The sequence below is a fragment of the Girardinichthys multiradiatus genome, chromosome 9 (genome assembly GCF_021462225.1).
Source record: "Girardinichthys multiradiatus isolate DD_20200921_A chromosome 9, DD_fGirMul_XY1, whole genome shotgun sequence".
In the NCBI taxonomy this organism is placed as follows: domain Eukaryota; kingdom Metazoa; phylum Chordata; class Actinopteri; order Cyprinodontiformes; family Goodeidae; genus Girardinichthys; species Girardinichthys multiradiatus.
The window spans coordinates 4,387,737-4,414,663 of NC_061802.1; the positions used below are offsets into that span (position 1 = coordinate 4,387,737).

A 26,927-nucleotide genomic window follows, 5' to 3' on the forward strand; every position below is an offset into this window, starting at 1 on the left:
GAATTTATCACATTTTACTCAATATGAAAGGCTGGTTTTTTTATTGGTTAAAGGTTGCGTTTGTATAGTTGTCCTGCTTGAGCTTCAAAATAAGACCTGAGGTTTCAATGCAATGCAAAAAATTAAACTTTCAAATAAAAACTATATATTCAGATTTTTTAGCATTAAGTGTGTTAGGACAGTATATGAAGGAAAACCTTGATCTAAAGCTCCTGTGCAAAGGTGCAGTTGGTTACTCCACTGCTAAAATGACAGGACCTATCCACCTACTTTTGTGTTTGTTGCGATGTCACAATGTCTGATATCTCCGTGGTCTCTGCTTATTTACGTGTGTTTCCTGTTTCTGTGTCAATGTGACCCGTTTCTGCATGGAAATGAGCAGCACCTACAGGAAGGGAGGAAGGCTCAGCAGTGTTTGGAACACTGCTGGAAACAGATGGACAATGTAAGTTGGGGTCTGGGGGGGGGGGGGGGGGGGGGGTGCAGAGAGGAAACGTGTGTTTATGGTACATATTTTTTGTCAGTGACAACCAGCTGCTTCTTTCTTATACTAACTTGCATGAGGAGGGAATGCTAGAAATGCTAACAGAGGTAGCTGAAAGATAAACTGCATCCTTGCTTTTTATCGGCCTGACCCACGGAGTGGTTAATTACTGACAGGAACCAAACTTATTTCTTCCATCTATTCTGTTTAAGAAGCTATTATTAGAAGCAGCTTGATGCTTTTAGTCTAAAACCAGCACACACTGTCCCTTTATGTATTATTATCTAAAAGGGCAGCATCATTTTCTTCCTTCTTGGCACGACTCCTGATCCACAGCACCAAGGACAGTATCCAGGAAAGGGACAAAAACACAGACTGCAGCGCAGCAAGAATATAACACATTCTTGACAACTGGCTCCCCAAACCGCTACAGAGAATTCAGTTCATTCCTGAGATCATTTGATTACATCAGCTGTGTTATTTTAAGACACTGGACTCGTTTTATTTACACCCATAATTTATTTTCAAAACTAATTATTCTTTTTATTTGAAAGCGGCACGTCTGCAATCACAGGTTTTGATTTAAGATAGTCCAGCAGATGTTTTACTGTGTGGACTGTGTGACTTTAACTGTGACTAGCTTGTGACTAGACTGTAATGTCTCAGCTATTCACTGTTTCCTTTACTGCTAATGTGAACCAGATGGTCTATCAGGAAGTAAACTATCTTAGTCTGATTCACCGCCCTCTCCTTCACATATTTCCCCAGTTTTATTTACCCAGACAGGAAATGATATGAATGTGTTGCTATGAAAATAGTTTTTATGTTTTCACTATAGTCGAAATAAATTGTGCCCTCTTTTCCTTTTAGAGTAAAAAGAAGTTTGAGAGAGAGTGTAGGGAAGCGGAGAAAGCCCAGATGACCTTTGACCGGCTAGATAGCGACATCAACGCCACCAAATCCGAGGTGGAGAAGGTAAGCTGCATTCACCTGCAGAAATACGGTTTTAATTTATCTGTTGATTCTGGAGTAAATTATATGTAGTTCTCACTTACAGACCCATTCAATAAATTCAAGTATTATTGAAAAGTTCATTTATTAAAGTGAATCACTTTATGTAGATGAATTAAACACAGATGGATGTTTTCAAGCTTTTATTTCTGTTATATCTGATGATTTTCTGCTTACTGCCAATAAAAACACAACATTTAAGATTAAAATATAACAGTGGATCAATTCAAACATTTTTAATACCGAAATGTCGGCTTAATGAAAAGTATTTTTAATACCAGCTTAAAGGTTGTTATTTTTCATTTTTATTGGTAGTGAAAATGCAAACATGCTGACTTCCTTCTGTGATTTGGCAGAAGACGAAAGCCAGAAAAGTAAATTCACAGGAATGTAACTGCCGTTTTCTTGGCATTCAGTGTTGCATTATTTTATTGTAAAAACAGCTGTTAAAAGAGTAGAAAAGAAGGCTATCAAAACCAATCAGGCCCTGCGTGAAAAAGTAATTGCCTCCTAAACCTAATAACTGGCGACAAGAAATGCTTTCAAGTGTTTATGATAACTGGTATTGAGTCTTTTACATCACTCTGGAGAACATTTAGCCCCAAACGTCTTTGCAACATTGTTTTAATTCAGCGTGTTTGCTTGTCATACCACAACATCTTTGTCAGATTTAGGTCTGGAATTGGACTAGGCCACTGTAAAACCTTAATTTAGTTTTTTTCTGAGCCATCAGTGGTCTAGTGGTGTGTTTTGTACCACTGTCCTGCTGCATAACTTAAGTTCTCTACAACTTAAGGACACAAGTTGATGGCCAGAGCTTCTCCTTTAGGATTTTCAGGATTCATCAGAATCAGAATTTATGGTTCCATCAATTATAGCAAGCCGTCCAGGTCCTGCGGCAGTGAAGCAGCCCCTGACCACTTGAGTGTAACCTTCTAGAAAGTTCCACTATTGTGACGTCCGTGCACATTAAAAAATTCCCAAAGGTGTCAGCCATCATCAAGACGTGTTTTTACAAATATAGATAAGGCATTTGTGTGTGGTTTTGTTATTTGGTCAGCAGTAGTTCTGTGCTTGTGTATCCCACAGATGCTATTTTCTGTCCAGTGAGTCACTTTTTTACTGTTGAGTCATGGGCTTAGCTGAGTCAAGTGAGGTCCGAAGTGCTTTAAATGTTGTTCTGGGTTCTCCCGTTTCGTCCTGGATGAGTCGTGGATGTGCTCTTACAGTAGCTTTGGTAAGCCGGCCAGTTCTAGGTTGACAGGTGGTCCAGGTTTTCCCCAGTTATGGATAATGGCTTTCACTGTAGGCTTTCTGGAGTCCTGAAGCCTTAGAAATCTTTTTTAACGCTTTCCAGACTGCTAGATGTCAGTGACTGTTTCTCATCTGTTCCCAAACATACCTAGATCAGGATATGATGTGTTGGCTTTTGAGATCATTTGACCTACTTTATCCTGTCAACCTGGTTCTGTTTAGATGATTTCTTGTTTCTACATCTCTGGCAGTAATCGGGCCTGGGCGAAACTGAACTTCGCTTACCTAAAAAATGTTGTTGTTAATCTCTCTTAATTCATAATTTAGCTTGTTTGCCTTCTATATTTAATCGGGTCATCTTTGTCAGAAATCAAAATGTATTTAATGATCTGAAACTTTTAACTGTGGCTAAAAAGTAAAGACTGAAGAAATGTGGAAAGGGACAAATACTTAATTATTGGCTCAGCTTTCTGTCTTTGGTTCAAACTGGCTTTAGTTAGGGTTACTTCTGGAGTTTCTGCTGCGCAGTTAGATAATGACGAACTGATTGTTTGATGCCCTTTCTGTTCAGGCTAAAGCGCAGCTCTACATGCGGACTCACATGGCAGATGAGAGTAAAAACGAATATGCTGCCCAGCTCCAGAACTTCAACGCAGAGCAGTGGAAACATTTCAACAGCGCCATACCACAAATCTTTAAGGTAAATGAAACACATTGAGTTTCGCATCACACTAAGGGGTTTAATCATTTTTAGTCCATTGATAATTTCTTTGTCATCTTAGTATTGTTTATGTGTTTAATACAACATTTTAAATACCTCTCTGTTGCTTATATTCAGGCTCAGCAAACATAAAACGGTGGATAGAATTGGGTTTGCTTGATTTATTCACTTTGGAACAAAAAACTTTAAATTTAATTAAATGAATCATGCTTCCTTATTTTTTCCTCTGTTTGATTTGTAACAATGGAAAATGAGTCCCATTAACTACATCATCCAGTATGTTTGAGAATGACAGATGCACCGAAATGAAACTTTGGGAAAATGTCGATATACAATTTTAATAATAAACAGTCAGTTAAACATCCCACAATCCTTCGCTGCTTCACTGTGACCAAAAATGTAGAAATTGCTATCATCGGCTGAAACCGAGGTTAATGGCGATAAATTAAGCACCTCTTGCCAGAATGTTTCGGTTTTAATTTTTTGTATATTTTTGATATAAACCAGAAAAGCTGAACACATTTTTTCCCAAATGACTGAAGATGAAAGTCTTGTTTTGCTTTAACTTGATTCTTAAAGTTTGGCCACGTTAAAATAAATGACATTTAGGAACCTGAACGCAACACAGCACAACAGGCGAACAATTAGGCAGCATTGCTTTCTCATTCAGAGCAGCTGTGTAGTCGAGTAGCAGTCTCTGACATGCTTTGAGGAGAAACAGTTGGATTTGTTGACTTTTAAGGCCTTAGAGACTTTTTGTGATTTGAAATCTTCAGAATGTACAAAGTTTTTGTAAAAGTGAGTCAGGACGCTAACAAAGAACCCAGTTTTACTAAATTCTTCTACTGGTGTAGTCTGGTATCAGGTCTAAAGGAAGTGCTCTTCTGCCCCATCAGATGTTTTATTCAACAACTCGTTTCGTGTAAGCTATCAGCCGCATCCAGATGAAGAACCTGCTTACTTTTACAAGTTGTTTAAACACAGACGAGTCCCACAGAGGTGTCCGTATGAGCAGCTTTTTTCCTGCTGTGTGCAGAACCTGCAAGACATGGACGAGCGGCGAACAGTAAAGCTTGGTGAAACATACCGAAGCTTCGCGGAGGCGGAGAGGAGAGTCATTCCCATCGTCTCCAAATGTCTAGATGGAATGGTTTCTGCTGCCAAGGCTGTAGATGAGCGCCGGGTATGTTGGGACTGAAAGAGAAAACATTAACCTGTCAAAGTTATTACTTCAACCTCCCTTTTTAATCCTCTCCTCCTCCCAGGATTCTGCTATCGTTGTGGAGTCATTTAAATCTGGCTTTGAACCACCTGGTGACTATCCGTTTGAGGACTTCAGTCAGAATCTAAGCAGAACTGGGTCAGACGGGACCATCAGCAACACCCCAAAAGGCGAAAGAGAAAGAGACCTGGCCCCGATCCCACGGTCTGAAGCAAAACAAACAATAGGCAAGAGCAAGAATAAACTCTGGCTGTTTGGAAAGAAACCAAAGGTACCCGAGTGCTACTTTATTTCTACATGTGCTCGGTGGGATCATTCAGCTTTAGTTGTTGCATCCAGAGCATTGACTTTGTTTTCTACCTGCATCCGTGGGTATTTTCCTTAGGAAAATGTTGCATTAATCTTATTTTACATTAACTTCACTCAACTTCTCATCAGTTTTTGTTGAGTTATGGACATTTTTTACATTTCCAGCATTTATAACTCCTCCGCTGCAGTCGTTGAACCCTGAACCCCCTTCAGAAGCATGCCGTTGGCCACTTATTACCCACCTGCAGTTAGTTCATGTTTAACCAATCAGCTGCCTCGTGGTATCAGCAATCTGTTTGATAGATGGGGCGTGTGTTTGTTTACATGGAGCAGTTTGTTTAACACTCAGTGCCTAAAATCTTCTCCTTAACAAAGAGAAAAAGAGTTCGCTCCATCTATACGAGTCAGCCTTGGTTAAACGAGAATACATGACATCACTTCATTCAATAAAAAGACTCAAAAAGGAAGAAATGTGGAAATGTTAAACAGAAATCCAATCCAGATTTTTTTTACTTGAAAATATTTAAAATTTAAAATATACATTGCCTGCCACATTTACTGGCACAACAAAAAGATGTGTAACAATCCTTAGAATAAATTCACTTTTTATTACAGTTGCATAATTTTGCTCCAATCTTTTTGTTTTTTACATTGTTTTCAACAGTAACACTGCTGGCACAGTTATTGTGTCGGATATTTTAAATGTCTTTATTAGAAGTAATTGTAAGTTGATTTGAGTTTCTAGAAATGTCTAATTAGAGACCCACAACTTGCTGTATTACTGAGGTATAAATATGACTCCACCCATCTCCTTTAGCCACTTACCTCAAGTCTAGACAAGGGACCATATTTATGTTGCAGCCCCTTAATTACCAGTATTGTTCTTTGGGAGTTATGCCAGAGAAAAAGCCTTTTCTGTCTTAATGTCGCAAACATAAACATGTAAAGTTTTCTAAACTCTACAGATGGCAGTAATATAGAGCTTCTCAGGAACAAACACTCCAAGTGGGTTTGGTGTGAAACATGTGGAAAAGCTCCTCATATGTACTAAGTATGGAGGAGTACCCGTGATGCTGCGGGAAAAGTTAGAGGACTTAATGGTCCAAAACATGTTGCTAAATCAACACAGAAATGATTCACCAGCCACCATCCTGCTACTCTTTCCGTCTGTCCTCAAATATAAGTCCTGTAAGAAATACCTAGACCACAGGAGAGGACCCTGAACTCTGGATGATCTACAGAGATTGTGCAATGAGGAACAATCAAAGATCCCTCAGTCAATCAGAGTGATGCAGCCTTGTGGAAGATCTACCTTGGCAATGGGGGGCTGTTCAAAGTATTATCAGCAGGGGTGCCAATAAATATGGTACCAATGATTTTATTAAAAACAATTATTTCTTAAAATAACAGATGAAGAGATGAATTCATAATATTGAGGCACTTTACATGTTTTTACTGGGGGGTGCCAACAAATCTGAAGTTTGATGCTGTATTAAAATGTGGGGACGACCAAAGCATTAATACACTGTAACTACATCCATGTTTAAATAGATGTATATTTTATTTCTGTTGTGATATATGTGTAGAGGCTAAATGACAAATAACAGAGTGGAGTAGGACTTTCTGAAGTAAGCAGTGCTAAATAAGGACGTTTCACTGTTTATGTGACTGCGACTGATTCACTCCCACTAATCTAACTGGACTAAAACTGGAAGGTAAAGCTAACAGTTTTATTCTGACTTCTGGTCCTGTCCCCCTGCCCTGATCCTCACCAGTCCCCGTCCTTTCTCCCTCCTCCGCCACCTTTCTCCTCCTCCTCCTCCTGTCGTCAGCGGTCCACCTCTAAATTCTTCCCCACGCCACGCTTCAGCTCCGACCTTGTAAGCCACTATTTGTCTGAGATTAGGACTACAGTACCCAAAATCCCTCAGAACGTAAGGGGTCTGAGGAGAGGGGTGAGACAAGACGTGTCCATGAGTTTGAAACCGGTTTGTGTTTTTTATTTTCCTATCACTTCTTCTCAGGATGTTTGCAGGTTCTGTTTTTTGTTAAATGGCCTAAATGTAGATTTTAGATGTTCTCAATTGGATTATATGGTATATTGGCCTAAACCAGAACTGTGGAAGTTTAAGAACTTGCAGAAACCCTATTCTATTATCATTTTGATTCTTGTTTCAATATCTCCCAACTTTCTTTGTCATCTCTTTCCTATTTCATTCATTTTGTTGTTTTTGTGTGATCTCTTCTTTATGAGAACAAAGTTTCCTCCAATCACAGAGCTGAGGATCCCTGGTGATTGACAGCGTGTCGGTGTGTTGAGGGATTGGAGGGTTTTCGGGTTTATGTTTGCTGTGTTGCTGCATGTGGAGAGGCGATAACAGCTGGAGATGAGCTTACCAACACTAGGTGTGCTACAGATGTTGGTTTGGCTTCAGTCTGCAGTGCTGTGTGTGTGTGCTAACACTCCCATTAAGCTGTGGAAACAGAGCTCTCAGATGGTCCGACACAAACTAGTAAATAACACTCAGCCTCAGCGCCAACCTAAATCTGGGATAGGCTTTTACTTTTATCGGTTCTGTCAGAGCCATCTGTGATTGGCAGATTTTCATGTGTAATCTTTGAGTTTCCCTCATTGGTCGAACAGACTGCTAAAATATTTATCGCTGTTTAAATCAAACTTGTAAAAAAGAAGCAGACAAAGAAATATCTAAAATTTACACCATGTGTTGGCAGTCAGAGTTTAATAAAGCAAACTACCTTCCCACCTTTTCAAAGCCAGCTTTTTATTTTTATTTTATTGAAATCTAAAAGGCTTTTATTAGGATTATGCTAACTAATTAGCTAGTAAAACTCAAGTGTTTTAGCAAAGTATGTTGAATTCTTCAGGCATGCGTCGGTGTATGATTTTCACAATATGATAACATTGAGTAGAAATAAACCACGATTTCACACCATCTCCGGATTTACTCAAAAAATATCAAATCAAATGAATAAAATTACCCAGCTGGTTATATTTAAAGTAGAAGCGCATCAATGATGCCTACTGCTGCTAGAATATTATAACATATTAATTATTACAGTTATTAAAAATATATTTCTAACATGTATTTGTTACTTTGATCTTGACACATAGACTAAAACATAAATATACATTTAACTCCTGCTAAATAATAGTTTTCCAGAGCTTATTGCACATATTATTATACTCTTTATAGGGTGTTTGCGATGACATCACAAAAACTGTCTGCCGGCCATCTTGGAAGACAGACAATAATTGTAACCATGGCGACACATTCTTGAATATAGGCGAAAGCGATCATTAAATTCCTCTGTTCACTCATCCTGAACGGTAAAGGATAAAATGTTTCATCTCTCTGTCTCTGATCGCCACAGTTTACAGTAACTCTGAACTTCAATTTGAATCTTTTAACCTCTGTGGTGCTGCTCCACTAGCAGTGTCTGGTTCTGCAGTTCTTCCAGAGTGCAGACAGGAAGTTAGATAATGTTCTTCTGCAAACATCCCATAGACTAACACAAGGTTAACCAGATAATTTTAACTGGCTTATCAGTCAGGGTATTTGTTCAGGGAGCCCGTCTACAGACATACTGCTTACCCACTGTACAATTAAAACATTACCTCAATAAGAGTTATGGGCCGCGCTCCTGTGGTTGCGTCCGTGTGTTTTGAACGAGGACCTACACTAAACAGCTGCATGTTGGTTTCTTGTAAACGGGCAAAAGCGTCAGTGTCTCAAAGTAAGCTCCAGCACTTTTCCCTCAATCATAAGAAAGAGCAGATCAGCTGTTTCAAAATATTTCAGGTTCTATAGATGATATTATATGTCAAATATTAAATGTTACACCTTTTTGGCAGTAAAAATGATAGTTGCTTTTTTGTTTTAATTTAAAGCAGTTACACCATCCTAATTTTGTGTAAATACCTTGAATCTTTGGTATTTCACCTCAAGGTTCTCATACTGTCAGATTCTCATGCCTTGAATAATTTAGCATCTAATGTTTTAATTTGATTTTATCTGAATATTTGACACACAGTTTGAACACAGATGAAGAGTAACTGGTTTTTTGATCGTGACTTCACTGACAACTAATCAGAATGTTTCTTTTCTTACTTTAATGGTCGATGCTCAGTGGTCATTTAAGATGGTAAGTTAGTTTCTTGGTATGTAAAGTAGTGATGAGACCCAGCAGAGCAGCTAGAAGCAGATGTTCCTTCACCCTGTAGGATCTCCCTTAGTAAACAGTACAAAGCCAGTAGAGATAGTAAAGTAGCTGCTGCACCTTTTCCATCCCGTGTGCTTGTGTCAAAACAGGTGAAGGTGCTACACGCTCATGATTGTTTTACGTGTGATACTAGCATATTATTTGCCATGAATAACACTTGATAAAAAACATTTATTCGTCACTAAAAGCGCTCTTCTTCAGGCAATCCTGCATATGAATCAACTTAACCTTCCTGGATACTCGTTTAACAAGCAAGTAAGAAATCAAAATTGCAGAAACTTAAATCTGGATGTCTTCAGTTGAATTGGTATAAAGTCCTTAGTTTAAATAAAGAATGAACAGAACTTTTCCAGGCTGGTTTGAGCTCATTATTCTTGTAACAAATGGAGGAACAAACCAGATCCAACTGCAGAGTCTGTGGTTTAATTACTGCTTTAACTGGTGAGGCAGTAAAACACTCTTTCAAGCATTGTTAAAATGTTTTTTCATATACATGTAGGAAAGAATTGCCTCATCTAAATATATACTGATGAACAGATGAAATGCTTGAAAAACCTTTCAGCTATTTATAAAAAATAAAAGTTTTTTTGTTTTTATTCTGGCATTAAGGAGAAAGTAAATGATAAAAACCACCAGGATCAATCAAATTACTTCTAATATCCATAGTTTTAATTGGCCCTGAAGAATATAGTCAGTTGGTCGGCTTTATTAACGCTCCAGAGAAACTATCTTTAGTGTTTTCTGCATTCCTGGTACTAATTCTGCTTCTGACCTTCAGGTACCGTCTCTGGAGGATTTCAGCCACCTACCTCCTGAGCAGAGGAGGAAGAGGCTGCAGCAGAAGATTGATGAACTCAACAGGGAGCTTCAGAAGGAAACGGACCAGAGGTGAGATATCTCCAGAGCTTCATATTCAGAAAGCATCAGAAAGATCAAGTTTGGCTCCTGAATGTGTTTGTTGAATCTTTAACATGACATTCTGTTTCGTTTCTATCAGGGACGCGTTAAATAAGATGAAGGATGTGTATGAGAAGAACCCTCAGATGGGCGACCCCAACAGCCTGCAGCCAAAACTCTCAGAGACCAATTGTAACATCCAGAAGCTGCGCTCAGAAATCCACAAAAATGAGGTACAGAGGAGATGCTTGGCTTACAGCAACTTTGCAGCTGCAGAAGCTGGTATAGAGGTGGATAGTGTCTGTCCTTTACTTGGAAAGTGGTGTTGTCATCGATGTATGTGGAGTTAACCCTGAAGCTTTCTTCATCGTTCTCATTGTTCTCTTGACAGAGTTGGCTGTCTGAGGTGGAGGGCAAGCAGAGCTCCAGAGGAGACAGACGACACAGTGCAGACAACCACCATCACACTCCTCATGGCAGGGAGAGGTAACGGCTTCAGCTTGCACAAGATTTCTTTTCATAAAGATGAATTATTAATCTGTCTTAGAGATGGTGCTGAACTTTAATCATAGAGAGTCATGTTAATTAGGAGTTTTTAGCGGGATCTTAGAGCTGATAAAGACCTGGATTCATCACTAGAAGGTCTCCAGCTGTAACAGTTCATTAGTGTTGGAAATGTTTAGTTTAAATTTAAACTAAAGGAGCATTTTGGAGTGTGTAGATCCATTGTGGTATCAGGTCAAATGTAATGTGATTAAATTATTGTAACATGTTTAGCTTCCAGAAGAAATGATGCTTTGCTTTTATTTTAGTGAGTTTATTAAATATATATACATCTTTGAACTTTTCTGGGAAGTCATCCTAACTTTGTATGCAAGTTCACTTAAAAGAAATAAATCTTTTATTCATCTCCAGCTCCATCTCCAGTTATATTGCTATTTAAAATCTGCTCTTTCAAAGAGTTCATAATGTCACCCAGTCTAACAAGGTCACAGGACCTTTGGAAGACGCCCACAGCATCATAGGTCCCCAACCATACCTAATAGTAAGCATGAGGTGCTTTTCCACATTAAAAGCTCTTTTTACTCTTGTCTGATGAAAACACACAGTTCCAGTCCCAATAAAGTTGGGCAGAAAAGGCTTTTTTCTAGCATCCCTCGGAACAGCCAGTTGGCATGTAGATGGCATCTAATGGTTGGTGACCTCTTGGTGACCCTAGGTTCCAGTCTTTGCAGCAATTCTTCAACAGTGGACTCTGAAGCATTGTTTTGCATCCTGCTCCCTGTGTTGGGGTCCAAAACAAACTGATGACCAGTGGCTAAAAGAAACGGGCCTCCGTGTCAAGGCGTTTATACCCCCGTGAGCCAGAAAGTCATGCATTACTGATGCATGAAGTTCCTAGAAACTCTGGTCAATAAACAACCGTAGTATGAATTAATATACTGCTTCAGACTTTTAGTTATGTTTATTTTTTGAAAGTTTTGACTTGAATCGAAATAATATTTTTTTTTTCCTCACTGAATAAATCAGTTTCATCAAAGGTAGATTTGTCTAAATATTTGAGTTTGACATCATGCTTCAAAAAAAAGATGAAAAATGTTGAAGGCTTTTTACTTCTATTTTTCAGGGTTCCCACAAAATTCTCAGTGTCTGTTTGCGTAAAATGCGTTTTCTTTTCTATTTCACGTTTTCCAAGCCTAAAAATAGATGTTGGCCTTGATGAAAACATTTCTGGAATTAAGGTTTTCAAAAATAAAGCCGATAAACATTCCTCCTCCTAATTTTAGTTTCATTCGGTGCTACTGCTCTGCGTTTTAGAACATATTGAAGCTGTTTCTTATTTAAGTAATTCACTCAGAGCTCTCTTGTTTCCTGTCAGCCCTGAGGGCAGCTACACGGATGACACCAGCCAGGAGCACCACACGCCTCACCGCCGCCCTGCGCAGCCGGCTCAACCGATCCATGACCCTCATGAGTTTGATGATGAATTTGACGATGACGACCCGTTACCCGTCGTAGGGCACTGCAAAGCGCTCTACTCTTTCGACGGTAAGAATAAACTAAGCAGGTGTACAGGTCCTTCTCAAAATATTAGCATATTGTGATAAAGTTAATTATTTTCCATAATGTCATGATGAAAATTTAACATTCATATATTTTAGATTTATTGCACACTAACTGAAATATTTCAGGACTTTTATTGTCTTAATACGGATGATTTTGGCATACAGCTCATGAAAACCCAAAATTCCTATCTCACAAAATTAGCATATTTCATCCGACCAATAAAAGAAAAGTGTTTTTAATACAAACAACGGCAACCTTCAAATAATCATGTACAGTTATGCACTCAATACTTGGTCGGGAATCCTTTGGCAGAAATGACTGCTTCAATGCGGCGTGGCATGGAGGCAATCAGCCTGTGGCACTGCTGAGGTCTTATGGAGGCCCAGGATGCTTCGATAGCGGCCTTTAGCTCATCCAGAGTGTTGGGTCTTGAGTCTCTCAACGTTCTCTTCACAATATCCCACAGATTCTCTATGGGGTTCAGGTCAGGAGAGTTGGCAGGCCAATTGAGCACAGTGATACCATGGTCAGTAAACCATTTACCAGTGGTTTTGGCACTGTGAGCAGGTGCCAGGTCGTGCTGAAAAATGAAATCTTCATCTCCATAAAGCTTTTCAGCAGATGGAAGCATGAAGTGCTCCAAAATCTCCTGATAGCTAGCTGCATTGACCCTGCCCTTGATAAAACACAGTGGACCAACACCAGCAGCTGACACGGCACCCCAGACCATCACTGACTGTGGGTACTTGACACTGGACTTCTGGCATTTTGGCATTTCCTTCTCCCCAGTCTTCCTCCAGACTCTGGCACCTTGATTTCCGAATGACATGCAGAATTTGCTTTCATCTGAAAAAAGTACTTTGGACCACTGAGCAACAGTCCAGTGCTGCTTCTCTGTAGCCCAGGTCAGGCGCTTCTGCCGCTGTTTCTGGTTCAAAAGTGGCTTGACCTGGGGAATGCGGCACCTGTAGACCATTTCCTGCACACGCCTGTACACGGTGGCTCTGGATGTTTCTACTCCAGACTCAGTCCACTGCTTCCGCAGGTCCCCCAAGGTCTGGAATCAGCCCTTCTCCACAATCTTCCTCAGGGTCCGGTCACCTCTTCTCGTTGTGCAGCGTTTTCTGCCACACTTTTTCCTTCCCACAGACTTCCCACTGAGGTGCCTTGATACAGCACTCTGGGAACAGCCTATTCGTACAGAAATTTCTTTCTGTGTCTTACCCTCTTGCTTGAGGGTGTCAATAGTGGCCTTCTGGACAGCAGTCAGGTCGGCAGTCTTACCCATGATTGGGGTTTTGAGTGATGAACCAGGCTGGGAGTTTTAAAGGCCTCAGGAATCTTTTGCAGGTGTTTAGAGTTAACTCGTTGATTCAGATGATTAGGTTCATAGCTCGTTTAGAGACCCTTTTAATGATATGCTAATTTTGTGAGATAGGAATTTTGGGTTTTCATGAGCTGTATGCCAAAATCATCCGTATTAAGACAATAAAAGACCTGAAATATTTCAGTTAGTGTGCAATGAATCTAAAATATATGAATGTTAAATTTTCATCATGACATTATGGAAAATAATGAACTTTATCACAATATGCTAATATTTTGAGAAGGACCTGTATTTAGGTGAAGGACCAGTCAGAAATAACTTACTGGTTTATCCAGATTTTGCCTTTTACCTTCTGAGTGTTTGAAGATAAGAGTTTGAATGGTTTGAAATAACAGCAGAATGAGCAGCTATAGCTTGAAAATCAACACTGATGATGTGTTTTCTTTGTTTTATAGGTCAGAATGAGGGGACGCTAAGCATGGCAGAGGATGAGGTATTGTTTCTTAGCAATTCCTTGCTTATAGTAGCAATGGCGCTATCATGTGGTCTTCTGTAAAACAGCATACATTTAGCTCCTACACAATTTTATTCTTTTGCCGTTATGGTTGTTTCTTAATGTAACCCTCTGCTACTGGACTTCTACCAACTCTGTGTTAGTTTGTACCTGCTTTGACAAGCGATGGTTTAAAGAAACTTTCAATAATCCTCTCAATAAATGGCTTCATTAAATCATTTTTACCAGCAGAAGGTCACAATTTTGGTTTCATCAGAGGTCATCCGACCCAAACTGTGATCAGAGCCTAAAAGTGGAAATACAATGTGATGAAATGATACAGGGAATTAAATTAAATGTGAGATTTAACACTTTTAATGAATAATTATCTTCACAATGTATCAAAATAATTTAATTCAATTTAAGTCTAATTTGATGGAAAAATATTTAATTAATCCCAAAGAGAAAATGTACAAATTAAAGATGACTAAACTGAAATGCAGTGGGTAAGTAGATGGGTACAAAATAACTTGCTTATTGGTGCGAGAAGAAAGTGTGAAGCGTTGAATTGCTGCCCAAATTTTGAGAACTTTTTCAGATTTATTTTCTGGTCCTGGGTTTGAATCCCAGCTGCTTTCTGCATGGAGTTTGCATGTTTATCCCCATGCATGGATTCTCTCCAGGTACTCCGACATCCCCCCACAGTCCAAAAACGTGACTGTTAGGTTAACTGGTCTCTCTTAATGGTCCTCAGGTATGAGTGGGTGCATGGGTTGTTTGTCCTGTGTGTGTTTTTGTTGCCCTGTGATGGACTGGCCATCTGTCCACGGTCAACCCCATGCAGAGATATGCGGTTTTATTTCTTTGCTGAAAAGGACCCGGAACAGATCTCCTGCAATTTAATTAAGTCCATCTAAGCTGCTAAAACTACTCACAGCGTGTTGTCTTCACCATATCCTCTGTAGTTGATATAGTCTCATTTTAACACTTGTGAAGCATGGTCATATATTAAAAAGTTCCATCTTTCATCCATACTCAGTGTTACAAGTTGTTCGACTTGGAGCTTCTATTCTAGAAGCTGAATCCAGTCCTGAAGAGATTTATTTGAGGTCTCGTAAAATGCGTTCATGTGACTGATTCACAATTCTGCGAGTGATGACATCAACGCTGTGTAAGGATTATGATTATTGATTTATTAATATTTATCAGAAAATTGTAATTAAAATAAATCATAATTCAGGAAAATAATTTCTTAACCAAAAATCATTACTTACAAATAGAAATCACAGATGTCCTCTGTTGTTGTGATTATGGGCTCAAAGTTCTTAATAATTACAATGAGTTATTCATCACTTATAATTGATAAATTATTAACCAAAACTACTAAATGTCACTGTTTAATCAACCGCTTCACTGAAGGTGGGGAATTTCAACCTTGGTTTGACAGATAAATCACTCTTGTTCGAAATAACGAGCAAGAGTGACAAATTACTTTGACGTTTATTTCTTCTCTCCACCGGAGACCTGACCCATCCTCGAGGGTCAGGTCTGAAGAAAACAAGGGGGGGGGGGGATCACGCGTCCGTGATCACCTCAAAAAAAGAAAAACTGTAAACTTCTCATCCGTCCAGGAGGGGAAAATATGAGGAACCGTTTGGTCAATTGAATCTACAAGGAGGAAACTCATCTCCTTGGAAATAAAACCTCTGTGGGTTTTCCACCTGTGCCGGGTGTCGGCGTGGTCTTCGATCGGTATATGAATATTCTGACCTTCTTGTATCAGACAGATTTCCAGCTTTCAAGCTCTTCTGGGAATGGCCTTGTGGAGCAAAAGTTTGCCTGCGACTCCAACAGCTGCTTTCTTTTGGAAATTCATGAATTATATGGAATGGCCGGCCCCATTTTTCCATATTAAGCTTCTGTATAAAACATGTCGACATAATTTTTAGCAGTTTTCAGTAATTACCTAGTAAAAAATTTGCACCAGTGGTTTGTTGAGGCTGATGTGTCTGTTGTAGTCATTCAAGGACAGATCAGAAATGAGGCGCCATCAGGGTTTGAATCTGGGAATGATGTCACCCCTAACCTGACCTTGTTCCAGTTGCAAGTCTAAAAACCAGTTGGATGCTAACTGGATGTCTAACTATTACTTGTATTTTTCTAAAATAAAATGTGAAAGATTTATTTCTGCGACTTTAACTGCATTTTATACATATAGCAGCTAAAATGGAGTTGCTCAGGAACGTCCGGTTTTCCATGCTGGAATTCAGACTTCAGGAGACATTCAGTTTAGATCAAATAAGATCTTAAAAATGGTCCATGCAGAGTGCTGCGGCTGCCCCTTGGTTCCTGTGCTTAAGTCACTTCTTGTCAAACTCTGGCTAGCTGTTGTCTAAGTTAGATCGAAATTAGAATTAAATGCTATTTTAATTTGCCAGAACTTTAACTCAGAATATGCATGAAGCAGAACAAAGTACTTTTAAAAGGATTTGGTCATCTAAATGTAATCTGTCCCCTTTAATCATGTCAGAGTAGTTAATCGACATCATGAACCTTGTATTTTACCACTAACAGGCTCTGAACTGTCCTTCACCTTGCTACCTGCAGGTCTTGTACATCATTGAAGAGGATAAAGGGGATGGCTGGACACGGGCGAGGAAACAGAGCGGGAAGGAAGGCTACGTTCCCACCTCCTACGTAGAAATCACGATTGAGAAAAACAGCAAAGGTGCCGTCACCTACATCTGAAGCCTCCCTGTCTTTTGTCTCTCCTGTCCTCCATGTTTGCCTCAACCTCAGTGTAACACCACAAAGACATTACAAAAGGAAAAGAGCATCCAAACACTTGCATGGACGTCTGTTCTGGTTTCCATCCCATCTCTTTACCTCTCTGCCTTTCTGTGTTCATTCACCCCCTCATGTATGTGGGACTGATGTCGGAGGGGTGAGTGCCTGGGACACATAGGACAAACCTGTTTGTATTTTGTATATAAGGTATTTCTGTCCAGTTTGAGCTTAGTATCAAACAAATAATTTTAGATAGGCTTATGTAAGATACTATAAACAAACAAGTTCTGCTTCAGTCAGTCTTTTAATTGTTGATTTTTTTCTGTATTAAGTTGTCAAACTCCCTACGTTTAGGCCCTTTTTATGTTTTTTCTATTTGTTTGTGTGCATATTTGCACTTTTGTTGTTGTCTGTGCCATCCTGCCAGTATATCTGGATTCCCGCTGCAGTAACACTTTGAAGTCACTGGAGAAAAACATTTACATTGCAGTTTTTTATGCAGTATGCACAAGAGTTCATTTAATGCAGTTTTTTTTAAGATGGTCTCACAAGTAAGACACAAAGAATTATGGTTTTCTTCCTGCCAACAATTCTCACAACAAACTAAGCCGGTTCCACCTTAAAGGTTTCATGAAAATGAGCAAGTTTATGTTGCAGAAAATTCTGCAGCCTGAAGTGCTGCTCAGGCTTTAAGCTTTGACCTCTCGATACTGATTTTAGCATTTTCTGATTTCTCCTGAAGAACTATTTTAATTAACGGTATTTAAAAATAGTTGATTCTAGCTTTCTTTCTCTACGCGTTCATTAATTATTTGTAGAGGTTCACTGATCTGAATTGTTTCTGATTTCTAAAATCTTTTGTTTTGCCTTCGTGTTGTAAAATGTTATTCATTATTTATATTAGAATCAGAAGTGATATAAACAAATAATTCACTGTAAAACAGGATTCTACTAATGTTTTAAAACAAAGACAAAATAATTACACACGATATCTTATTAGCAATGAGTGCAATCACTGTGGCTAGCATAAGAAAAGAGCCGTCTCAGTGTGTATTTTCTAAAAAATATAGATTCTTACCCCAACTCTGAGATTTCCAAAAGGCTGCTAACATTTCCAAATACAGAATCTTTCACAACAGACAAATTTTAAAGAAAAGTAAAACTGTGTACTTTGTTCAGCCTTCCTGTTATCTGCTGAAAGTCCTGCTCTCTCTTTTGCAGCTTAAGTGAACTGCAGACATTTCTCGACATGTTGTAGAACAGCTTCCTTTTCAAAAGCTGTTTAAAAGTCTCTGTGCTTTCTCTGACTTCATCTTAAACTTCTCACTGATACTAAAAGTAGTTGATGTTGAGTCTTCTTCCCTCAGTAACAACTTCCACACTGAAGAGTGGTATCAGCAGCACGATCTGTTTGTTTAAGTATGATGTGTTTGCTGACTGGAAAAATATCAGATTTTTGATTTTCTGATCACATTCAGAGCCAATCAAGCTGAAAAACATCAGATTCCATAAATCCATAAATTTTGAATGCATCTCTGTTAATAATGATGTTTTTTATTCTTCAACATCTTGTAGCTTTAGTTGGCAAAATGCTTTTGTTGGAAACTTTTATAGTAGATCAAGTTACTTTTTAAATCCCCAAAACTAACAAGTTGGTGAGAAATAGATCGTATTTGTCACATTGTAATGGAAACCCAGCAGTGTGCAAGGGAAAGAAGACAAAGTCTCGATTAAAGTACCGTATTTTCCGCACTATAAGGCGCACCGGATTATAAGGCGCACCTTCAATGAATGGCCTATTTTAGAACTGTTTTCATATATAGGGCGCACCGGATTATAAGGCGCATAGAATAGAAGCTACTGCAGTCAAACGTTTGACTGGGGTTGCGTTATGCATCCACTAGATGGAGCTGTGCTAAAGAGAATGTCAACAAAACAGTCAGTCAAACTTTATTAATACACTACAAACCAGCGTTCTGATAACTCCATTCACTCTCATGGTAAGGTCTCCTCTACATAGAATTATATTGAATAGAGCCAACCGCACGTTAGGAATGCATTGGAGTCTATGAAGTTGAAGTTGAAATCAAACGTTAGTTAAAACGGGAAAGGGAACTTTTCCCTGATTCAGTAAACACGTAAAAGAAACAGGTTGATGCACTAAATCAAACGTTAGTACTGTTAACCTTTCCTGTTTCTGTCCCCTGACCGTAGTCTGATGACACAGAGGAGACGCTTTCTCCAGGGCCGAAGTTACTAGTTTCCTCGGGGTTAACTCCCTCACTCATACGTTGCTGAGTTGAACATGAAGAAACAGCATCAAAACACTGAGTTGTTGACGAGATTCGGGGTTCTTTTTAATGACTTTGCAGCACGTAAAAACACAGGGCTTACAGACTCATACACCGCTGCTCCGGTCGCCGTCTCTACCCACCCCACACACACAATAATACCGACGTCACTCCTTCACTCTTGATTCTCAGCTACGGCAGCACACAGCGCCACCTCTGTCCGGAGGAGTAATGTCAACATCTTCCATACACACACACGAAACATACACCCCACACATTGAGCTTCTAATCACATATAGTTCAGGCAATTCCTGCAACAGTACATTCAAACGTTATACACACACAAGTGGTGTTGGACTAGGAGTAAGCACAGTACAGGTGTTTACCGCTATTACTTCGGCGACGCCCCTGACTACGGTAGCCGTAATGCTGCAAGCGGTGCGGCTTTGTAGTTTACCAGTCGTACTGAAACATTTTGACAGAGCGCCGTGTACAACCAGTATGGATCAACCAATTAACCAATTGATCCATATATAAGGCGCTCCGGATTACAAGGCGCACTGTCATTTTTTTTAAAAATTAAAGGTTTTTAAGTGCGCCTTATAGTGCGGAAAATACGGTACTCCTAAATATAAATATCGTAAACAGTAGAAAACAACAACAACACGCAGGTCTTAAATATGGCTGGTGAACCTTGCAAGAAAGGGTCCACCAATCATCGTTGCTCAGCACATAACCTCGCCCCGGGGTAATCTGAAGGTCCTACCCCAGACCAGGACCTCTTGTCCGGGAAAGTGTGGACCCCAGAAATTGAAATTTCTCAAGTGTCAAAACGCGCAGTGGACTTTCAAAATCCCAGGTAATGGCTGAAAGTCGCTTCAATGGAAAAGGGACTAAAAAAGTGGACCATAATGGGAAGCATGTTCCACGCATGTGATAGAAAAAAAACGTACAATTTCACTCAGATTTCAGAAATGTATATTATGTTTTCATTTTAAAGATTATTGTTATTTTTTTTTAACTACTGCCTAATGTAGTTTTTAAAGAAATGTTTTTTATAAGTGAAAAAGTTGTTTCTCAGAAACTGTTTGCAGCAGCAAACCGATTCACACTTCAAGTTCAGTTTGTACATGAACACTGTTGCTTAATGCGACTGGCCTGAAGAATGAAGAAACATGAGGTTTTCACCTGGTGATGTGATTTGGTGGCAGGAAGAAAACCGACTATGACCATCTTTTAACATTTGGTTTCATGTTCAGTAAGAAAAATGTTTGTGTGAAGTTTGCAGGATTATTTCAATAATTCAGTTTATTCAGTTCTGGTTGCTCGGCGTGAAAGTAAAGTCATACAGTAACAGTGCAGTCTGAACCTAGCTATGTTTTTATGAGCAGCCAGCTGTGTGGCCATCAGAGCCTGACATACACAGCACAAACTACCAGACCTACTGCCGTTTATTTCCTGGGACAGTTGTGTGATCAGGTTTTACCCATAACCTCCTGAGCAAAAACTCCAAATTCAGACTTTTATTGTTTATTTGATATAAACAAATTAAAATATTTTAAAGATGACCTGGTGCTTTAGTTCATACTCAGTGTGCGACAACCTACTTATGTGCTGCAGAAAAAAATGAATTTCACAATCACTCTAAAAGTTTTTTTCCATGTTAAACCCAAACTTCTCTCTCTGTTTAGGTTTTCTGTGTGTTTGCGATTTTTATAACGGTTTCTCTCCTCTTCATGACTGCAGGTTCCTGAGGGCTGCAGAGTGGCCGGGCGATTTGATTGGCTGGTGGAGGGCTCATGCTGATTGCTGATAATGATTGGTGGTGGTGGGGGTGACTGAGACAGAGAGAGGAGAGGGTGGAGGGAGGTAGAGAGATGAAGTGAGGGAGGTCCGCATGTTTCTGTGCTCACCTTTCCATAATCAACAAAGAGTTTTCAATTAACGGCATCTTCATTTTTGTTAAGTTGCATCTTGATTCGCACTCACAGTTCATCCAAGTTCAAAGCAACAGAAGCTGGAGAGACCTTCAGATTGGGTGGTGACAGCTGCAGCCGCCTCAGTTACACGTATAGCAGAGAGCAGTCAAAGAAATGAAACTACACCTGAGCAGCAGTTTGTTTACCCGCCTGCATTTTAGAGCTGCACAGCATATCAAACCGCAGTTATATCACAATCACAAAGGACTGCTTGGATGCAATTAGTGACCAAAGTCAGACAGCGCATTGAGAGGGGTGGGAACACTGTGACGATGACACTTCAATCAGTATCATCATCAATAATATTGCAACATAATTCTTACCTCATGCAGCCCTGTTATCTTTTCTATATTTACCATAAACAGTTTTATTTGGGTTTTATTTTCAAGACTGCCGTATTAGTTCCCTTTTGCAGCGATCTGGTGCATCATGAACATGTGGAGCAACAGTAAACAGTCTCATGTTTTCGGTGCATAAGTCTGAGCTCTGTCTCACCCTTTTCTGAGAACTAGAGAGCGAGCCAACTGATGGCTTTATATTAATGTTACTATAATATTTGAAACCAACAACGCCTAAAAACAAATTTGCATATAGAAAACAGTACACATTATCTCAGTTTCAACTGAAACAGGATTTTTACCTAAAACAAATTCATCTACCCTCTATTTGAGCAAAAACATTACCTGACACTACATTGTAACTGTGTGCAAATATTGCTTTGATTATGACCATTATCTCCTCCATCTTGGTAAAATGCTTAATAATGGTGGCCCCACATGTTTCCTGATTGGTCACATGTAGTGTAGGCCAATCAACAAAGAACATGCAGGTTAAAGCTGACTGCAGTCGCTCTGGATGACATTGATGTCACGGATTAAATGCTGCACACAAACCTGTTGACATGTTTTAGTTTGATGACAAACTTAAAAAGAAGATTTTAAAAGTAAAAGCTGATAAATTGGGTCTGCAGTGGTTTAAAGGCTCATCACCCAGACCACAGTACCACCCATTATTTAGACCTGTCTGCATGTTCTTACACAATCATCTAGATTGAACTACACGGCTCCAATAAAAGGTTTGCGCTACCTAAGCTTTTATCTTAAAACTCTAATCCTGCCACTTGAGTTGCTCCTTCCGTGGTTCGTGTTAATCTCCGACTCGGTCTGTGTAGGTTTGACACTGAGATAAACGTTGTTGAAGCACAAGCTGCAAGCTGTTACTACCCCGTCTTTAAAGACTGTAAAGTATCGTCTGCACATTTCTGACCAAAATTTCCTCTTTCATACATTTTTCCTTCAACAGATTTGCTCTAACTGAAAAAAAAATAACTCTTAAAAGGAGTCTCCTCTGTTGCTGCAGGACAAAATGGTTTAACGGAGAAGCATTTTAAATTTGTGACCATTCATGCTCCCGTGTGTTATTCATAGCAGCACCGTAAGCTTTCTGCAGGGTTTAACCAATCATCATGGTCTATTACCTGCCAGCGTCAGGCGTTTCCAGTGTTTGCTGCCACTAACACCATCAGTGCTGCTGTGCTCCATCTCACTGCTGTAATCATCTGTGCTCTGTTGGTGATGTCTGCCTGCCTGAGCCACTCTGCTCCTCATGCCTGCCTTCATCCTCACCAAATCGCATGTTTGTGGCGTCGTTTCATCTACCTGAATGTGACCCCAGCAGTATACTTTGTTAAATGCCACATTGTCGTGTTCTAATGAAGCATGATTTATTTATGTTTGTAACTTCTCTCAGAGGTCATTAGACACACAGCAGGACTCTCAGGTAAATACACAACCCCTCCTCCTCCTGTTCCTCTCTTTCATTTCTCTGCCTTTCCCTCTGCGGATGTTATACCTTCAGTCGACCAGCAGATGGCAGTCTTCCTTCACCGAACCGCCACTCAGCTCCAGTTGGACTGGGCTTCTTTTAAAAACCCAGAACCACAAACAGGAGCTCAGGACTCTGCCTTAAACCTTCATGTTGTTTCCTTTTTACGGTTGGGGGATTTTCACATATCTTGCCTTTATGTCTGACTACATCTCCCATCAGCCACCTGGGTCCACCCTTCGCCTCTCGGACTCGAAGGAAGTTTGTTTCACGTAATCAGCTGTGTTTGTGAATGTGACGACACGCGTGTAACAGCAGCTGTATGGAAAGCTAAGTAGGCCAAAAAATGTCTGTCATCCTTGGCCTAATGTCAAAGTGCGCACTCGTGATTGTGTTACATGCGTCATGTTAATTTCTATCCATTGAATGATATGTACATATAAACATCTGTGTCATGCTGAATGTGTTTCCATGGTGATTGTTTTCATCTGAGTTTTTATTTGATTGGCCTTCTCCTGAGAGACAACATGGTTTGAATTGAAGAGATGCACTTTGCCCTGAAAAAGCGTTTGAACCTGATTTATATGGAAGCATGAATGAAGGAATGATGTGAATTTTTCTGAATGACCACTAAACAAAAAGTTAAATTTGTTTTGTACTCTTTTTGTAATTCAAAAACAATTCCTGTATTTTTTGCATGATTTCTTCTAGATTTTGAATTCATTTATCTCTCTGGTGATTGTTTTAAGATGGTCTGTCTGAGACACTAATGAACACTAAACCTTCAGACTTTTGACGAATAATCGCTGACCATCAGCCGGCCGTGCTTATGGTCCTGTTTCTGTGATGAAGCTGTGAAATGTGCCGTATGATGCTGTAGATCTTGTTACCTGAACTTCCTCCTCCCTGTCAAGCCACAGCCTTCGTATGTCTGATCATTTTGCACCTGTGAGAAATTCAAGACTTGAATATGTTAATCCTCTTCCTGTAATAAATTTGCTTCTCTGTTGCCTTCATGCAAATCTTAACCTTAAAACTGAAGTGTAAGCAAATTAGTCTGAAAATAATTTTAATATATTTTTCTGACCTCTGGGTGGGTTTTTGGGGGGTGCTGATTAAAGGTTGCGTTTCCTGCTGCCGGATCGATGAATTTCATGCATTATGTTGTGGCTTCAGCAATCAGTTAACTGTCAAAGTGTTGCAAAACATAACTGCGTACACTTAAGGCCAACATTTTGGGATTTTAGTTTATTAATCAAGAAGTTTGTTCCTGATAGGAAATGAGACAAGTATCTTTTCAGGGATAACATTTAAAAGCCTTGGACAAAAAACTGTTTTTTTATTTACATTTTATGTAAAAAAGAAAAAAAAAATACATTTTGCAAAATATTTTTTACTCTGGCCAATAATGAGTGGAAAAATGTGTAACTGTTTAGCAGCTTTTTGCATGTTTCCACTGGTATTTTGACAATTTATCTTTGAGCTCTAAGTGTTAAAAGTTGGAAGGCCTCCTTACCATCACCCTAATCTTTAGCTCCCTCCACAGATTCTTCAGCAGGGACTCCAACTCACTTTAAATCTGCCTGGGGTAGGAATAGTTTTGGGCTTAACTGTAAATTATTATTTTCTGCAAAAGCATTTGCATAATTTTGTGTATTATAATGCAGGGAAACATTGCATCCAAATTTAATTCGAAGGCATTCTGGACATCTGCATATTTTAGAAAGGACTCCTGACATGGATGTCGTCCAACTCTGACCTTAAACCTGCAGTGAGTTCTTGTACTGAAAGCCACTGTGATCGTGAATTCTTCTCTAACTGGTTAAGTTTTTCTTTCCTGTGGAAACCATACGCGAGACCCTTCAGAACATTTAAGCCTTTCCCCCAATAAATAAACACAGAAGCTGGTGACAGGTGTGTTAGCAGGGTAGAAGTATGTAAATCTGTTCTCAGTATGTCGTAACCATGGCAGTACTTCACTCTCTGTATTGTTGAGCACATTTTTTTATTTACGTTGAATGTCAAATACTTTGAACACAATGCTTCCTTTCCTTGCTGAAAATATTGCTCTAATAAAATATGCATAAAAAACCAGAGTATTTTGTTTGTGTAAAAGAAAAGATGTCATGTTTAGACTTAGAAGCTGAAATCATGCAACACTTCATGGAAACCAGATGAGCTCAGATCATAAATTGTATTTATTACATTTTATGACAGACGTTCATGATATAAACATTAAAATTCACACTTTATTTTACAGTCAGTCATCTTAAAATATTTATAGTCTAATAATTTGCATTAAATATGTACAACTTTAATGTTTTAGTGATTTTCTTTTTAGTGAATTAAATAAAATCTTCATAGATACAGAAAGTTTTCCTCTGATTCTTGTGAAAAACAGTTTTACACTTTTTGGTAACGAACTACTGCAGAAACCTAATTGGTTACATATTTTATAAAAACAGCTGAAAGAGAAGTTGTCCATTTATTGTCAAGGAGAGCCTTTATCACTGCGTTGCTTCATCCATTTCTGTCCTAGTGTAATCATTCGCCTAATGTGTGAAAAATGTACCATTTTCCATTTTTCTTCCTCTTATTGTTGTGGACCACAGTCAAGGGGATTTAAAACATTTATTTCTTGATTTCTTATTTAAATCTGGGCACAGGTCAAAGTTTACTTCACACTCTGGAAAACTGAGGAAATGTTTCATACTCATCCTTTTTTTTTATAGGTTTGTATTTCTCATGCTACCGATGTGCTAAATATCAGAATGTTTTGCATACTCCGCTTTATGCATACAAAGGTTGGTTTTTACGCTAAAGCAGAGAGAAAAGATTGTTTTAACCAATGGATGAAAAATTCTGACACTTTTTGGGAAATTTTGCAGATTTCTTACATAAAAACACTTTTGTCCAAGCGGACAAACTGTTCTTAGCTCTGAAACTGGTGGAAAATATGAACAATTTAGTAGATATACAATAAATTAAAGACCCAGAATCAAATCTCGCCACCTATGAACGGGTTCTCTCCCATTTTACTGCAGTGCATTCTGTACTTGATCTGTTTTTGTTGACGGTGGAGGTGAATAAATTTCACTGGAAATGTTGATTTCGACGCGCCAGCACATCGTTCATCCTCGAATGGTTAACCTTTGCATGATGATGTCGAGCAAAGCAGTTTTTGTACTTCTGGAAATAGCTAAGAAATAGAAAATAATCAGCAATTCTTGTCAGAATAAAACCCAATGGTTGTTTGATAAAGCAGTTTTCTAAGTGTTCAGCTCCGAGCTTTTCTGCTTGTTTGTTTTCTGGTTTCTGGTCTGTATCTTTGTACCCTCGTGTCCTGCTCTATTATCTTTCTTTAGACTGAATCAGTCTCTGTTTTAACATGTTGCTCTACAACAAATCTTCATTGTTTTTTCTCCTTTCTTTAAACAGACATGAAAAGTTGTGTGTGTACAGACTGCATGAAGATGCTGGAGTAAATATGTAATACTGGATTATAAACTGGAAATAAAACTGACGTAAAACAGTTAGGGCTGGACAGAAAATAAAGAACTAGAGAGAAACTTTTTGCTTGTGGCTCAAGTGGTTGAAACAGCGTTTTCCTTCTTTAGCTCAACAGGTGGGAATTCTTTCCAATTCCCCAATTTGTTTTAGGAAACTATAGAGTTGCTTTCAGTAGGTTCAGGTGCTGCAGAACTCCAGATGTGTGATAAATTATAATCCTTCAGCTAACTTGTCACTTTGCTCCACTTTATACAGAGTCCAAAGTGTGCAGGGTGGTTAGATTACAGCTTTTGTTTTGGTCGTGGGCTCCAGCTTCCTGGACAGCGCAGTAAGGATGAGGTTGAACTTGTTGTAGCGATCTGATTGGTTGACAGCTGCTCCGCGGCTCCCCCACAGCAGCCGCAGCTGGAAGTCCGTTTTAAAAACTTCAAGCAGATCTTCGTCACACTGAAACCCTGCAGAAACGATAACATGGACGTGTTTGCGGGAGTCGGAAAAAAAAAAGGAAA

At 39.2% G+C, this 26,927-nt stretch overlaps 2 protein-coding genes across 7 annotated transcripts in view; one reads left to right on the forward strand and one right to left on the reverse strand.

Moving 5' to 3' along the window:
- The window catches only part of fnbp1l (formin binding protein 1-like), a 56,016-nt gene extending 32,092 nt beyond the window's left edge, over window positions 1–23,924 (forward strand). Inside the window, exons 5-16 of one of the 2 annotated variants that reach the window (XM_047375697.1) lie at window positions 383–445; window positions 1,355–1,459; window positions 3,321–3,449; window positions 4,507–4,653; window positions 4,736–4,963; window positions 10,022–10,131; window positions 10,241–10,373; window positions 10,532–10,626; window positions 12,020–12,189; window positions 13,990–14,027; window positions 16,635–16,755; window positions 20,852–23,924. In XM_047375697.1, coding sequence (XP_047231653.1) covers window positions 383–445; window positions 1,355–1,459; window positions 3,321–3,449; window positions 4,507–4,653; window positions 4,736–4,963; window positions 10,022–10,131; window positions 10,241–10,373; window positions 10,532–10,626; window positions 12,020–12,189; window positions 13,990–14,027; window positions 16,635–16,755; window positions 20,852–20,859 — 1,347 coding nt within the window. In that variant the 3' untranslated portion in view covers window positions 20,860–23,924. Of the gene's footprint in view, window positions 1–382; window positions 446–1,354; window positions 1,460–3,320; window positions 3,450–4,506; window positions 4,654–4,735; window positions 4,964–10,021; window positions 10,132–10,240; window positions 10,374–10,531; window positions 10,627–12,019; window positions 12,190–13,989; window positions 14,028–16,634; window positions 17,110–20,851 lie in introns of those variants that run through there. The other variant, XM_047375696.1, reaches the window with a different exon arrangement.
- Window positions 23,925–25,088: 1,164 nt separating this feature from the next.
- bcar3 (BCAR3 adaptor protein, NSP family member) overlaps window positions 25,089–26,927 on the reverse strand; it is an 81,491-nt gene continuing 79,652 nt past the window's right edge. For all 5 annotated transcript variants that reach the window (XM_047375694.1, XM_047375691.1, XM_047375692.1 and 2 more), the window contains one exon: window positions 25,089–26,873. In XM_047375694.1, the coding sequence (XP_047231650.1) occupies window positions 26,695–26,873 (179 nt within the window). In that variant the 3' untranslated portion in view covers window positions 25,089–26,694. The remainder of the gene's footprint in view (window positions 26,874–26,927) is intronic.